This window comes from Phaethon lepturus, unplaced genomic scaffold (genome assembly GCF_000687285.1).
Source record: "Phaethon lepturus isolate BGI_N335 unplaced genomic scaffold, ASM68728v1 scaffold15485, whole genome shotgun sequence".
In the NCBI taxonomy this organism is placed as follows: Eukaryota; Metazoa; Chordata; class Aves; order Phaethontiformes; family Phaethontidae; genus Phaethon; species Phaethon lepturus.
In genome coordinates, this window is record NW_010541346.1 from 112,992 (window position 1) to 129,623 (window position 16,632).

At 38.2% G+C, this 16,632-nt stretch overlaps 1 protein-coding gene across 6 annotated transcripts in view; it reads left to right on the plus strand.

Moving 5' to 3' along the window:
• Positions 1-16,632, plus strand: part of BANP (BTG3 associated nuclear protein) — a 136,853-nt gene that overhangs the window by 98,661 nt on the left and 21,560 nt on the right. For 2 of the 6 annotated variants that reach the window (XM_010287715.1, XM_010287712.1), the window contains one exon: positions 12,580-12,590. The exons of the other annotated variants lie outside the window; for them this stretch is intronic. In XM_010287715.1, the coding sequence (XP_010286017.1) occupies positions 12,580-12,590 (11 nt within the window). The remainder of the gene's footprint in view (positions 1-12,579; positions 12,591-16,632) is intronic. 6 annotated transcript variants of the gene reach the window in all.

Genomic DNA, 16,632 nt, shown 5'->3' on the forward strand with positions numbered 1-16,632 from the left:
CCTGCCAAAGAAGCAAACAGGTTGGATGCTTTTTTTGTGTTAAGAAATGGTAGAATAACAAATGTTTTTCCGATCCCTTAAGTAATTTATTTCCTGGGGAACATTCTTCATTGATAACATACATTTTTTTATTTTGAAGAATGATCCAAAAACTGTCCAGGAGATAATGGATTAAAGGAAATATTGCAAAAATACCCTACTGAATATATGCTTTCTGTTAGTATTTTACTATTTATTAATATCCTGTATAAAATTTTTTAAACCCATAAGGGTGGAGGTAGGATTTTACTGTACTGGTAAATTACATGGGCTTACATAAAAATACTCTCTAACTTACTACCGCTCTTTTTACTGCTATGTCTAGGCTGAAGGATTTTAAAAAAAATTTATTTTCTTCATGTCAAACAGATGTGTAACAAATGAACAACAAAACCAAAACCCCCAAGATTTTGTTTTTTATTATTTTCTGCAGATTTTACCGATAGAAGGTGGATTTTTTTTTTCATGGACTACCTTGATGATTTTATCTGATGCTGATCTTTGTAGAATGTGCAGGTTACGGGGGTTTTAAAAAGTGTTATTTGAATGTTGGTGTAAAAATTCCCAATGCATATATAGAAAGAATGAGATAAGGGTATTTTTTATTAAACTTAAAAGATGAAAGTTTTCTAAACTCTTTCTATTGTAGAGAGTGATTAGAAAATAACACTTTCTCCTATATGTATTTCTCCTATACCTATTTGGCAAGGAGAGCCCTATTAATTTAATAAGAACTTTGCATGCTAAAAGTTTGAGTATCTAATGTCTTTGTTTTGTTTGAGCTGCATTTCCAGCTGTGTCTGCTTTATTTCAGTTGACAATGTTTAACTCTGTTCAGCAAAGTAGGAAGAAATATGTATTTGGAATGAACATCCTGAAAATTTTAGCTAGCAGATAGTGAATTGCTGTAAAGAGAGTGCTCACGTTTCAGGAGGAATGTTAAAGATGAGCCATTTTAGAGCGAGGAGTTCTTCCTGACACTAGTTTAGATTCTGCATCACACCCTCAGATAATGAAGAGCACGAAATTGGTAAGAACTTACATACTTTTCTAATATCAATGTAATTGTCTTTTAATCTCTCAGTTTTTGCCAATTGTTTTTTGTTGAGGATGCAGTAAATTCATCTGGCGGGCTGCAAAATCTATATTAGTAGTGTTTAATAAAAGGTTCGGTATTGACCAAAATCAATAAATGTTGTTGTTAGTCACTTCAGCTGTCGTCATACATCCGTTTGCTAAAGATACGCCGTGCCGTGTAGCATCACTTTCAGCAGTTTTGTCACATATAAATACAACTTTAAGTTACAGCGCTTAGATGTGGTTTTCAATTCTGTGATCAACGCTTTCAATTCAAAACAATCTTTCTGCTGCTCAAATTCTGTTTGGAATTTTTCTTAAATGCAACAGCAATGAGGAAAATAAGTTGACTGTTTTGGAAGCCTTTTGTATTCATTTCAAATATGGCTTCATTTAAAGAATATTCCACTCTCTTTATCCAAACAACTTTTTTCTCCCCTTAGCACTCTTGTCCTCTTTATCCTCAGCTCACCCTGCTGTGCTGTTTGCGTAGCGAGAGGACTTCAGCAACATGTCAGTGCAGTAGCACGAGCTACAGAGCACAAGAGACGCGCTTAAGTACGCATCGTGCGACTCGGCACGGTGGAAGTTAATCTTTGATAACTGGAACTGATGTTATTGGGTACGTAGAACAAGTGTGCTACAAGAGCTGAAATAACTCGGTGTTTGGAAACTACTTAAAATGCTGCAAAAAAAAAAAGCAAAGCTGAAGAGTGTCTCATGATGCTGAACTAAAGCAGTAAAGTATAAGGAGACATTTTTATTCTGCCCCAAAGTGCAGCAAATGCAGCCCTGTTGTGCCTCTTTGTCTTAGTAATCTTTAAACTTTTCAACCCCTGTTCCCCATCAAAGTAGTACAGATCTCCAATATATTTTGGAGACTTTTCTCTGGGCCACTTTCTCTATTTTCTTTCTGGTTTGTTTCTAAGATTGAGAAGCTAAAATTGAACGCATACTTAAAGGCATAGCACTAAATACTATTTTACAAAATGACATAACTTTTTTTATGTCCTTGTTTCCCCGTGCCTTTGACATCTGTTTAGCTTGACTTTACAGCCTCTGCTTAACTGCGTTTCTTTTTCATGAATGGGCACAGTTAATTTGTAAGTCTATCTGGCACTAACTTGCACTTGTTGAGGATGAATTTCACCTGCCGCTATGCGGCTTTCATGTGTTGCTGAGTTGGTTTGGATTCTCCTGCAGGAGTTTCTCCTCTACACTATCCTATTGTCACCAGAATGCTTCAATATCTCTCAGGACGTGCACGTTGCTCAATCATCCACCTTTTTTGAATGTTAAGGTTAAAAAAAAAAAAAATTCCTGACGATTTAAAAATCCCATGGTGTTTCTTCTAATATTAGGAAATTGATACCGAGTTCTTGGCTAAAGATTTGCCCTTTCACAGGTACGCTGGCTAGCTACCATTCTCACAGAAGTTATATTTATACTGTTATTAAGGCACGTTTAAGAAAAGCATTCTGCAAGCAATATATTTTGAGTAAAAGTATTGTGAACTACTTTAACGTATTCCTTTTTTCACTAGTAAATATGACTACAGCTGAAACGAAGACTGTTTTCCCCCTTTTAAGTTGTTTGCAGATACCTTCTGTTACTGCTGGGTTGTGTGTAAGTTCTAGATTTCTGGCATTTCTCTTTCTTTGGGGGGGGGGCAGTCATTCAAAACACTCATGAGGAATTAGATTCATTTTGTAAAATCACCTGAGAGGAATTAGATACATCTGCTTAGATCGTTCAGTTTTTCTAAATTGTATTAAATGCTCTTAAACAAGAAACACTCAACATCCAGCTGCCTTGGGCAGGATGCGGAAGGTAAAACTGTGTGTTTTTAAGCAGACACCCAAGGTCTCTGTAGATTTGGGTAGTAACATTTTGTGCCGCAACTTGATTTACCAAGAGCAGCTTTGTGCTCAGATCTTCATTTTATGCAAAATGTGTTATCGCAGACCTCAGGCAAACAATAACGAGTTTGTGAGCAAGCCTGTGGATTGCCAAACTTGCATTTACCAACTGGGGGTAGGTTTTGACCAAAAGAGAACTCAGGCTGTAAACTTGCCCTCCTCCTATATTCACATACACAAGAAAAGAAAAAGAAGTCATTGTTTTAAATGAGGAGATGCTTGTTCAGCGTGGTGTTGTGTTATTTTTGTTGCATTAGCTGCTAGGTTTCGGAGGAAGGAAGAGAATTGTTTTTGTAAGTGTCCTTTATCTCTCTGTAGGTAGAAATAAGTTATCAACTCGTTTTCAGTTATGTATGGATAGTAATGTGTGCAATTTTGTACAGGTGATACACAAGCTATTAACTGAAAACACAGAATTCGAGGTAAACACAGAATTCGAAGTAAGGAGATATAAGTTTTGGTTGTGTCTGTAATTATTCCTGTACTTTTTACTAAAAGAGGAATAAAAAAAAATAGAGACTCTACTTGCCTAATCCAGTTTATATAAAACATAGGGTTGAAACAAAATTCAATTTCTTGAGACACAGCGGAACCCGAAGGGTTTGTTGGTACAGAAGTAGGACTGAATCCCTTCAAAATATTTTGTATTGCTAGTTCAAAATAATGAGCCTGCTGGCAAAATAATCTCTCTCTCTAAGCCTTTGCACAAGCCATCCTTTCGGGTGCAGGGCTGTTTTCACCTGGTGGGTCTATAGAGCACTCTCATGCTGCCTTTCCCTGCCTTTGTCGCTGTGAGCCGTGCTCCTGCGCTGTGACACGGTACATACTGCAAATGCTGGTAGGGATTTTTTTTTTCCTAATATAAGAATTCCATCAGCGATTACCGTGGGCTCTAACTAGACTGCTCTGAGGGAGGGATTCCTGTCTTGAAGGCAGGCAGTTCTCCCCAGGCAACCCCACTTCTAAATCTTGCTGCGTACGCATTTCTGAGCGCTCGGTCTGCGCGCACGAGTGTGCGTCTGCGCTGTGTGCGCACGGCCTTGGATCTACAGGTGGGAGAAGAGGATACCAACAGGGTTCAGACCATATCTTTAAGTCACTCTTGTTTCCTTAAGAGCAACACTTGGGTCATTTCTCTACTTGCTAAACCCCTCAAGCTGTGCTTGAGTTCTGATGAAAGGGTAGATTTGGGGAGTTAAAGGTTCCCTTTGGCTGAAGCCCCATCCCGGGAGCTTTCCCTTTTGAAATCTTGCATTTTCAACACGAGACAATTTCAGCTCAAATGAAGTTACTTACCAATTAAATCACTGTTTGCCTGAAACATCACTGCAGAAATGCAATGAAAACCGATCCAAAAATGTAGTGGTTTCATGTCCAAATTTTAAGGCCTAATTAACTAATGTCTGCAGGGGTTTTAAGATTCTTTGGCTGCAGCTGGATTTAGAAGAGCAAAATAACAGTAGCAGGGTGCTAAAGAACTGCTAAAAGAATTTTTTTGGCATTGTGTGTCTGCTGTACTGAATTGACAGTTCGAAACTTGGCATTAAATGAAAAGATGAGCTTGGACCATATCCAGAGTCACCAAAGTCACTGGGTTCAGGCTTTGAAGAAGCTTGAATCCAAGGATGTCCTCCAAGGTACTTGTTAGAAAGGGCTATGTAGGAGCTAAGGGGACTCTACTTTAGCACATTTTTTTTTTAATTTTCTGTTTTTACAATTGTTGAGTATTTTTTCTAGGGATAGACTTGTACACTGTTATCTCTGTTTTAAGTTTATGTCTTCTTATGGAAAAAATTGCGTATGTAAAGCTTTTTTCCTGTGAAAACACTTGCCAAGCAAATCCTTATTACAGTTATCCAAATGAAAAGCCATTTTTACAGAGACTTTTCCATATATATTTTCAGACAACTCACAAACAGCCAGCCAACAATAGCAGTGGCATCTTTCAACTTTAACCTTGTGTTCTTTAAAATTTGTTTAACAAAAAAAAGAAATTCTAAGAACTTCCATCTTTTCCATGAAGTGATTCTTTTGAAAACTCAGATAACAAAAGACAAGGAGCAACGCGAATGTTCAACTTTTTATTTTGTATGCATGAAAAAAATCTTACAGCAAAAAGATTTTTGTGTAGCAACTTCCAGAAGTATTTGACTATCGGTAATAGTTTGCCATACAAAGCAGAATAATGCCAACTCAATATACAGGGTAATTTGTTATTTCTCTTGTAATGACAGTGTTCCTTTCGGGCAAAAGTGTTCTTGTCTTGCAGGCTAAAACAGAAACAGAAATTTTGGAGAGCCTAGGTAGCATAGGGAATTAATCTCTTATGGGAAACCCATCCCTACCAAAATTAGTGGAAAATAAAATTTAAGCCACGGTGAGTCAAGAAAATGGGTTTGGTGTTTACTAGTTCCAAGAAACACCCTAGTAAAGTCTCAGAAACAACTGCACATCAATTGCGAATCTGGCAAAGGTGAAGCGTGGCCAAAAGAGGCCCAGGACAGCGAGCGCAGGACAAATATCCTCTTTCAGAACGATCTCAGCAGGCAGTTGTGCTTTGTCTGTCCTGCCTTTTTCTGAGTACTGGACATGGAATTTTCCTCATCGCTTTTGCACTCATAATCCTTCAATGTTTAAAATTATGTCAAAATCTCTCCCATAAAAACTATTAGCGACTACATTCAAAGTTTTGTTTAAAAGGTGGAAGTTAACTCCAATTTTGAGACTGTGCCTGGAAAGGCAAGTGGCTTTGCAGCTACAGTGCAAGGGCTCATGAGAGAAAGAGAAACGAGAGAGCCTCGGCTCTCGGTCCAGTGCTTCGAGGGGCTTCGCTCTACCTTTTTCTAAATTTAATGAAATTCCCTAAGACGCAGCTATCAAAGTCAGCACAGGTATCAGCAATATATAACTTACTCCTGTTTTTCTATCCGTGTGACTTTAACTCGTGTGTATTTGTTGTATTTATTGATGCGTTAAAATTGCAGGTTTTGTTCCAATTTCTGTGCAGCAGAGTGTGTTGAAATGAAACCATAATGTATTTGAATGAAGCTCTTCCTGTGAAGATTTTTCATGGAGTTATTTCTTGCTGCCATCAGCTACAAGTATTTGAAACTAGAAACAGAGCCCGGGAATCTCCTAGAAGATAATTCTTCATCAGGGACGGGCATCAACTTCCTCAGAGAAAAGGAAACCTTAAACGTTTAATGACTCTATTAAATTAAATGACTCTATTAATTAAATTTTCAGTGATTTCTCAAACTGTTGAAAATGTGTAGATGTGCTTGATGGATATGTTAGGATATTCACTGCAGGAGCCTTCTAGGTAAGCGAGAGGGTTTTTAGATTTTGCCTTGGCAGCATTTCAAAAGGGATTTTAAGTAGATAGATGGAAAATGCGTGCAGCGTTCACAAAATGCGCGTATAGGTTACACTCATGCACGAGATGCGAGTGCTCTTGGCTTTCTTTGCTCTTAACACATGAAAAGCTATATTGTTCTTTGGTCGAAATGAAATAGTAGATTTGTGATCCGTGTGCTAATATTGTATTACTGTATGTCGTCACGCAAGTAAGAATTTGTGCACTCCTGTCGTATGATGATTTATAGAGCAGTGGGCTATTTATTTGTGACTTAGTAGCGATGCGGGACGTGGCCAAACTCTGCAGTAATTAAAGGGTATCATCAAGATTGTAAGTTGTCATTTGAATGTTAATCTTTCCAGAATGCCCTCGGGACTTTCCCTTCTCTCTTTTATTGAACCTCACATGTTGGAGGTGTGAAAGACGGAGGAGGAAGGCGGTATGTCCCCCGCAGGTTCTGGGGACCTTACACCTGCAGTGTGATCTCAGGAGCATTTTCAATCTATTTCTCATAAAGCGAAGGGTGACGGTTCTCACTCCAGACCTGGACTTGTTTTTGGCATCAGTTCCTACATTCCAGGAACATTTGCCTCCCGGAGCGAGGGGAATACCCAAAGAGATTTGTTTGGATGGAGGTAACATACAGTACTAATGGAGTTATAGCTGGAACTGGCTGGCCTCCAAAATATCAAAGCATGGTCCAGGCATTATTACAAAAGGCTGGTGATGGGAGGGAGTCCTTTTCTATGGCAATCTCAGAGGGGTACGGAGTGAAAGTAGAGGATTACAGTCAACGGCCGTGGGGTTACTATATACAGTGAACAATGCTTTCTAACAAAAAGCAAAAGAAAAATGGCTGTGGTGGACATTGATTATAATAATCATAATCTTTAAGATGATGTTCTAGAAGGTCAGATTTATTACAAACAAAAAGTGCATTTCCCTTGTAATTTTTATGAATGTTGTCACTCCTTTGCTGACTGGGAGGACTGAATAATAACGGTGACAGTGTGAGATTCATTGCGTTCAAGGGAGACTGCGTGGAGGGGTGTCACATCCGGGGTGCCTGCAACAAATATTTAATAAACATTGCCAACACTAAGTACGAAGCTATAGCAGGGGATTGTTGTGTGCGGCAGCCTGCATTAAAAATGTGAACAGATTAATTTCTGTATTATGATTTAAAAGCATAATCCAAAAATTGTAGATTTGTATATGAGAAAACCTTTGATAATTCTACTGAACTCATCCTTTAGAGAGAACCTGGGTTCTTTCGGGCTGCTCTGTACAAGAACACTTCAAAGAGCTTATCTAAGTGAACCAAAGATATACATTTAGTAGATTATTTTAAACCATAATAAGCCCCTGTGTGGACACTATTTTACAGAATTCAAGCAGATTTAATCCATGTATCTTAATTTACTTTTCAGTCTAATTAGATTGAATTTAATGAAAGTCACTTGAATTATGAATGAGGGTGCTGAGATATTTAATGTAGTTTAGCTTATCCACATAATTTTTTTTTTCTATGTCCTGTTACAGATAGGCACTCTTAAATGTTTACTTCTACATGTAAGAGGACAATCTACTCTGTGCGGTAAGAATAGGCTTTTTTGAGCCATGACTGTATATTCCAACTGCTCAGAGGTACCATGCGATTTTCTTAGTCTGCTTAGTCTATGTAAGAGCAACAAAATATTCAATAGATACTTACTGTTTGCAGGACGTGTCGCACTGCAGTGGAAAAAGGAAAGATCCAAGATTTTGTGTGTGCGTGTGCACAAAGTGAAAATAAAAAATATTTTATCTTAACTCATCTGTAGCTATAGCTTCCCTAATAACGTTATGTAAAGACGGGGAATCAGGAGGCAGTGGAGGTGTTACAGGAGAAGTCTATAGTTACGCACTTGCAGAAAATGTTATTCTGGCCTTGGACAGGATACAACTTTCTGTGTTTATCTTAACCGTAGAGGTTACATCATGCTACCACAGCTTTTGGGGAGGGCATCTTGGGTTTCCCCGGCTTATCTCAAGTGTCCCAGCTCATGTGTCTGTGACTCATATTCGCAGCTGAGTTGTGTTTTCTGAGTGAATATTGGTTATTTATACTCTTCATGCTTTTGTTTCATGCTGTTCCATTTCAAGCTCTTGAGAATTTTGCCATGGATTTGACAAGACCTGAGCAGACCTTGAAGTTTCCAGCTCCAGCTACAAAAAGTCTCATTATTTTAGTCGCTTGGTATTTTCTGCTTTGTAGGCTCAATAGTTGTTAGTAGTTGAATCCAGCATTTAGTTACTGCTTGTCTCTGTGTGATGCCAGCTCAGCCTTGCATTTTGCTAAGATACGTATTACTGTGTTGTATTTCATTGAAATTTTTTTACTGTGCTTGGAGCAACACAAATCCTATTTAGATGAGATTAGAAGTGGATTACCTTTTTCTGTTTTCCTCTGCAGTTGACAAAATCCTGCAGTCACGCTCCTGGCTGTGTTCTCTCTGCCTTATCAGTTCAAAGTTTAAGCGTTCCCAAATATTCTGTGAAAACCCTTTTACAGTCCTCTGTATGTCCTCTCAGGATTCAGAGTCCAGGAATGAAATATGTGTGAAGTGCCTCCTGGGTTTTGGGAGGAGGTAGAAATTGGTTCAAATTGGCAAAATGTGCACGTCTGACAACATGAGGACTTAAATTTTTTTTATTTTTTTTAATTTAAAAAGAGAAATTAAGAGCATATTGAACCACTTTCACTAATTGGCCAAGCTAGTGAAATATGTATATATGCATATAGATACATATGCCATATAAAACCCTGACTCTTGGAAATATTTTCCCTCTATGACAAACGTAACCATTTGTTAGTAATTTTTACGTAGGTTGGAGCTATGCTAAATAGTGCTCCCGAGGCTGGGAGAGTCAAGGGGAAGGGGAGAGAAGTGGGTTTTATTGTCACGAAAAGATCATCTCTGGCTGGATTTTTGCCCTTCCATTTGCTATTCCTGCAAGTCACCTATGAAAAAGAAAGTAACACCACGAGATAAATCAAGCAGAAGATAAAACCCTTTCGTTCCCACAAGGGTTCAAGGGTTTTTTTGTGGGTTTTTTTTTTTTTTTTAATGCTTAATGCTATAGAACGTGTAAGAACGGGGTGTTGGCTAGAACAAATAAATGCTTTATGAACCCTGGTATATTTTCTCTCGGAGAGGTGTTGTGGAAAAAAGTTATGAAGACTCTCTAACTATGGGAAAATGATAGAAAAGGTTAAAAAAAGATGATGAGAAGAGGAATTCGTACAGATCAGGTGTGGTGGGCAGAGCAGTGAGGATAAAAAATTAAATTTTAGACTGCAAGTTATGCTAAATTAAGCACAGATTCCACAAACAAAACTGATTTTTTGACTTTCTGTGGACTTATTTACATTAGGGTAAAAGTTATGTGCTTTTTTAGAAACTTCCTAGAAGTAAACTTTCAAAAATAGCACTGCGTGCATACACTGACGTACCACGTAATATTTAACAAATATAATGAATATAAAAGCACCTGGAACAGTAGAAAAACTTCTGGCTTGTATATATATGCAAGTGTGTCAGCTTTTTGTGGTTCAGTCTGTGCAGATTTTGTGTTGGTTTGCTTTTTCATTACAGCTGCAAATTAAATGCTGTCCAAATAATCATAATTAGCCCATTAGACTTTGCCTGCCTTCAGCTAAATTGAGAATTTACTTTCCCTGGTACTCACAAAATTTTCCTCTTTTAATAGGATAACAAATAATGTTTGAGATACAATGTAAGGAATATAATATTGCCAATTTTAAAGCAGGACGGTCTTTGCTTGATGATGCATGATTTAAAATCCCTAAATTCGCAATTAGACAGTAATTGCAGTGTATCTCATTAATGACATTTTGTATTACTCCACCTTTTGCATTTTATCAGACGTCAGGAAGAATCTCGGGGGATTGACCACAGCTATTCTGCCTTATTACGAGGTCCTAATGTCGTTATAATTTCAGAAGTGCATCAGTTAATGAGGACATTGTCCTTGAATTAAAGTTCCTTCCACGTGCGGTTCTTTGACTGTCGGTATGTCTCTTTAATGACAATCATAGTTACTGTAATAAAAGGTAGCCAAAGTCGTGTGCACCTACTATTTAGTAGTAAAGTTTTGACTGCTGAAGTACCAATTAGCTGCACAGATAACAGCGAACAAAAATCCCAGACAGTGGTTGTGTGAAGTATTGTGTTGTGTGAGTATTTCCAACGACAGAAAAGCGTACAGCCACAGAGAAATGTCAGCTGAAGCTCCGATGCATAGGATCCTGTAAAAACTGAGGGCAACAACGGGCAGAGGAAATTCCGGGACATAGAACCTCACCCCATATAAAATTTCATATTCTAATTGTTTGCCTACTTCCAGGGGGAGATAGGGATTTTATTTCCCATTTTAAATCTGTTTTTAAGTGCAGCTCTGACAGTGGAGTCACTGCCAGATATCTGTAGCTGCTAGAAGCAGCTCATAGCCATTTTTTTTTCATTTTTCAAGCCTTTATGTCAGTTCTCCAGATGTCCCTGTAAGGAAGTATTAACAATCTCATGGTACAGGTGAAGAGGTGGAAACAGTGACTTGCCCGAGATCACTTAAGTTGGTAGGGAACTAAGATCAGAAATGATGAGTTCTGGATTTCTTGTCTACATTTTCGAGCGTTTTCTCTGATTCATAATAGATTTCGTCCTGCTTTTACCAAGGAAGAAGCCAAAGAAGCTTTCTTGCTTTTGGAGGAAAACGACTTGATTCTTTTCTGCTTTGTCAGATCACCTCTCAGCCCTTCGTCCTTGCTGAGCAGCTTATGACTAATAACAGAAAACTCTTCCCATTTTTCTTCTGCTGCGAATTAGCACAACGTGTTGCGCTGTGCACAGAATTACGTAGGAAAGCTCTCTCAAAGTCTGCAGCCCCCGACCCTGTCAGATTTGCACCAGTTATATAAAAGCCTTTGGATTTTCACATGCACCTGTGTTTCCAGAGCGCTCTGACACGCGGTGCGGGTTGCAGTGAAGTTTTTCTCCGAGTTAGCAGATGTGTTCAAACGCTTTGTGGTTCTCGGTGGACGGAGGACCTTGACATATTTGTGATAGGTTTTTCCCCCAAATCCTTGGGATGGATTTGATTGCCTTGTTACATTTCAGATAAATGAATTCTCCTTTGTTACGTTGCAAATGCAATCATTTCAGGAAAGCTTTAATTTAGTTGACAAAAGTGAAGTGACTTGTTTATTCTAAATTTATTCACACACATGTCTAAGAAACAAGAAGCAAGGCTTGAAAGTGCCAATTTCATACTTTTCTCTGTTAATACAGAGAATGTGCTTGATTTACAATCTGAATACTCTGCTGCTTATGTCATTGTGTTCCATTTATTATACTGGTTTTCAATATTGTTTTTTGATGTGCAATTTCCTTGAAAAAAAAGATTCTAACTAAGGTCTGTATGCCTGTACAGCAAATTCGAGCCTCCTTGAGAAGAACTTGTTTGTAATCAACTGAAGTCCAAAGACTTCAGAAGTACTTCATAGATTCTTTGCATCCCTTAAGTGTTAACTAAACGTTAGCAGGAGTAGCCTGGGGTCAGCTATTGGTGCCTTTTAATGAGTTTGGTTTTAATCTTAATATCTGTATTAGAAATATTTGTTTCTTGTTAGGTAGCTGCAGAATGTTTCATTCATCTAGCAGTTGCCTACAGCTGCGTATAGAAGAGGTAAGGAACTTAGAGGCATTTGTTTCCAGCTAAAATAAATACTTGCTTTCAAAATGTTTTTATTAAAAATATCCATGACAGCTTTGGAATATCTTCATCCTTGTTTTTTTATTCAGTCTTTCACATCATTAATTTACAAGTTAATGAAAAGGTTATGATCACAATAAAACAACACGGAGCGATAAATTACTAAGTCTGTAAAAATAGATGGCACTATTTAGATACCAGGTGAGATAACATTGTATTGTGTTCTGCAAAAAGGTGTAAGAACAGGGGACCCACCTGGGGTTTAAGCTTCAGGTCTCTAAAGGTCTGCGTTAAGCCAGTTTCTGTGTGCCCAGGTTACGTAAACTCAGATCGCTAGACCTGGGTGAAACAGAGCTTGCTGCTTCTTGACCGTAAAGTGCCCCTCAGCGCTCTGCAGAGTGGGAGATACAGCTTATTGAAGTGTTAGATTTCCTGCTAATGCAAGGAATAATAACAACATTTTCTCTTCAGTTATAAAGATAAATACCGGCAAAACCCATTACTGTAGCCAGGGATGTTGTGTAAAACAGAAGTGTTTAATACATAATTTTAATTTTGAAGATTTTCCCTGTTTATAGAGGCAAAAGTGACTTGTTCTCGCTTCACTTTTGCCTTTAAGCAGTACTGGGAATGGGATTCGGTGGTCTGTCCATCACAATATCTGGTCAAGGCTTTTATACTGACCTCTTACTTTGTTTGCTTAGCATTTCTCATTATTTTTGTGGCTGCAGTGCTTTCCTAGGATACCAGAAATTTCTCTGATGGAAGCACTCTATCGATGAAAAGGTAACACCATTTAGGTATCTCTTTAAATTTAAACCGTGCTGTGTTTTGCATAGGAAAAATTCAGGTGGTTTCATTATATAGTAAGTAAATCTTTCATAGCCTTTGAACATTCCTTCAGTTCAGCCTGTCCCATAAGAGTCCTTCCACAAGTCCTTCCTCTGCATCGTGTTTCCAAAAACATGCAGCTCGTCTTGAGCCAATTTCCAGAGTCTTGGACACTTTGCTGAGAACATTCTGTATCTGGGCAGTTCCTATTTACCTGGGATACCAGTGACTTTGAGTTATCAAGTTACTTGACAATTATTCACTCATTAGCCAGATATTTCAAAATCCTTAAGTTTTTCAAACAAATTTTTGGTTATAGTGCCACCCCGTAAATCAAAAAAGTAACAGCATCGATGTTAAACAAACCCCCATAAATACTCTTCATTTAAAATTCTTGGCTTTCCATAAAGATGGACCATAATGCTGTTAAAGAAATTGAAAGCAGAACTTTCAAAGTCGGGAAAATTTGTCTAATCCCCCAAAATTGTTAATCTGATACTTTTAGCAGTGATAGTCATAGGTGACCAAGAGAAACTACATCCTATTAAAGAAATTTTGGGACCGTTCACTGTTGTTACCACTGAGTGAGTAAAAACTTGGAAATGCGTAGGAGATTAGCAGCTTATTACTCATTTTTGTTGGTGCTTTTGAGGTCTACAATAGATTTTATCTAATTAAATTTTGAAGCAGAATCATCTTCCCTTTCATTTTCTTTTAAAATATACTCAGTCATCGTGATATTAAAAGTGGTTTAGCGTTCCAAGTTGCTTGGCATGCTTAGTAAATCAACTTTATGAAGGTTTTATCGCACTTCTTAAAAAAAATTGTTCTTTTCTTGGTGGTCTTGGTCCCGGTCTTTGTGGCAGGTGTGCTAAGAAGTAGAAGAACTTGTGTGTTGTCCCTGGGATGCTGATGGTATACAACTTCAGATGCTTGTCCAAAAGTGACCTGCTGAAGAGAGATGGAGTGTGTGTGTCGTGAGTGGAAGGGGCATGACAGAGGACCTGGAGCACTGCATCCACACTAAATTTCTGGGCCTGGCTAAACTAGCTCGGTGGCCAAAATCTGCTAGTACTTCAGCATGAAGCAGCTGCGCCCAGAGAAAGATCGAGGCCAAAAACATTTACAATATTGGATAAGCATGAGAAATTTTTGGTCTGTAAAGCTCAGAGCTGTCTCTTTATTAGCACGTAATTTAACATGATTTGTATCCTTAATATCACACAGACTGAATCCTCTCTCACCGTTTGGTTTGTTAGGTCGGGTTCATTACTTTTGTTTTCCTTGGATGGAAACCTTCCCCAGTTATCAACCAGTGAACAAACATATTTAGACATAAGACTGAGTATTGTTTGTCCTTTCCTTTCAATCTGAAGTCTAATTTCCAGCTGCAGTAAAAACAATAAAACTGATGTTTGCTTTTCCTTTTTTTTCCCTCCAGTGATAAATATGATGTATTTTGAATTTTATCTATCTAAAATATTCCATTGGAAGCTTTTGAAAGATAGCGTTGCTTTTACTGCCCAACTTGCCCTGGGTCAAGTGGTTTAAGCTGTATGTATGAACAGAAACTTTTGCTGTTTATAGTAAGTACATCCATTGCTGATGTGCTTTTGTAACGTAGTTTAGAACTAAGTGTAATTTCTCAGATTTTAACTATTTCAAATTGTTTCTCAATACAGAACTTTCCTCCTCTTTTTAAAGGTTTTTATGAATCTGGCACAACCGAAACTAATTGCAATTCTATCTACTGCTAAATTATCTTAGAATCTAGTATTTTATCAACATGATGTCTACAAACTTTCTCAGCTATTTATCAAGATAGAAATGTTTATCTTAATGTACGGTAATATATTTTCATCCTGTGTTACGTGTACAGTAAGAGCAGTGCTTGGCAGCAGGGTGTTTTGTTTTGTTTTTTTTTTTCCTTGAGTGCCATCAATATTCCACCATAATTTTTATCCTGAAAGTAGTCTGTTGAGAACCAAATAGATGGGGTCACTTCGTACTTTCCAGTTTCTCTCTCAGTCTTTTTAGTTGGAATTTCTGCCTCGCTTTGCATCCTTACTCTCAGATTCTTTAGACAGATAAAATGTGTGTGAGCGCTGAGATACATTTTTCCTGCATGATATGCATAAACATTTTCAGATTCGTTCTTGTGCCATTATTATAGTTTTATCTACATTGAGTATTTTCATGTGCACCTTTAGCCCTTTCAGTAAAGAGCTGTTTTGTTGTTTGCAGTGTCCAAATGCTTAGAAATTTTCCTTGGTAGTAACATGTTAAGCCATTTCAAACAGGCTTTTCCAATGTCAACTGAATTCTATTAATTTAGTCTTTGCCTTCCATACAAAGGGGTGCACAAACTCAGGTGTAGATTTGTTCCTTCGCAACGCAGCATCGTATACCGCACAAGCAAAGTGACAGTGCTGCTGTTTCTATACGTAGCTGCATCGTTCTGGTCTCTTGCTCTTTAGAGACCCTGAAAAGTCCAAAGGGAACTGTATAACGTAACCATTTCCCTGTGCCCTAACGGGTTAGAAATCCATTTATGAATCAGCAGCTGCAGCTATGGTTTATGTAATGAGATCTGTAATGGTTTAAAGACGTGCATCAATCTATATGGAGCTGGCTCGTACTCTCAAAGGAGCTCTTTGTAAATAAAGCAATAATAGGTCTAGCACTGGCCCGTGTGGGTCTCTGAAAAGACCGCAGTAAATGTCACCAGTAGTTTGGTTCAGAATGAGAGTACATTTTTACAGTGGTAGAAATTAGCGCTGTAACAGATTTTGAACCAAGTGAAGAAATATCAAAGGTTGTCAAAGGTTCAAATTATAGTATTCCAATTGTAAATGTTACTTATGACTAACCTTATCTCACCAAAAGAAAAGTGGAGATTTTTAGCATGAGTTTCCTCTTGACATTTTGGAATATGTTAATACAATATTCAGCAAAAAATCTGGTGTGAACCCAGCAATCCAGCAGGTCATTAGCCAGAACAATGCTGGTATTTGCCACTGCTGTTCAGAAGACGCACAGATTTCCAAAGGGAAGAAGAGTTGAAAAATCTGCAAATCAGCTGCAGCTGAAAGGGGCAAACCCGGACTGTGTTTGTTTTGAAGTGACAAACTACAGCTGAATTCACCGTTCAGTTCAGGTCTGCTTCCCGGCAGCGTAGAGAAGCAAGGTATTGAATTGTTGAGCCCTAATAATAAAAATTTCAGGATTGCAGGCAGAGGAAGATCATCCCCGCACAATGCAAACGTTTGCTTCTCTGAAACTACCGGCGCGAAGGACTTGAGCGTGATCTGCTCACAGCAAACGTGCAGGCATGAGCCGCTGCGCGTTTGCTGCGCATAGCTCGTGCGCTCAAGGGTGGGACAAGATTTCATAGTCTTCTTCACCTCATTACTTCCAGCTGTCTATCGGGCCACTCAGGCAATTAAATTAACCCCCGATCAGTCACATATAGGATGTTGTCGTTGTTATGAGAATGGCTAGAAATTTTCATCCCATGTATTTTGAAGATGAAATTTTTCACAAAGCATAGACTCTCAAGCCTATTAGAAAAGTTTACCTGTTCAGAGTTTGTCTTCTAGATTCTACTATCATTTAAACTTCAAAATCTAATTA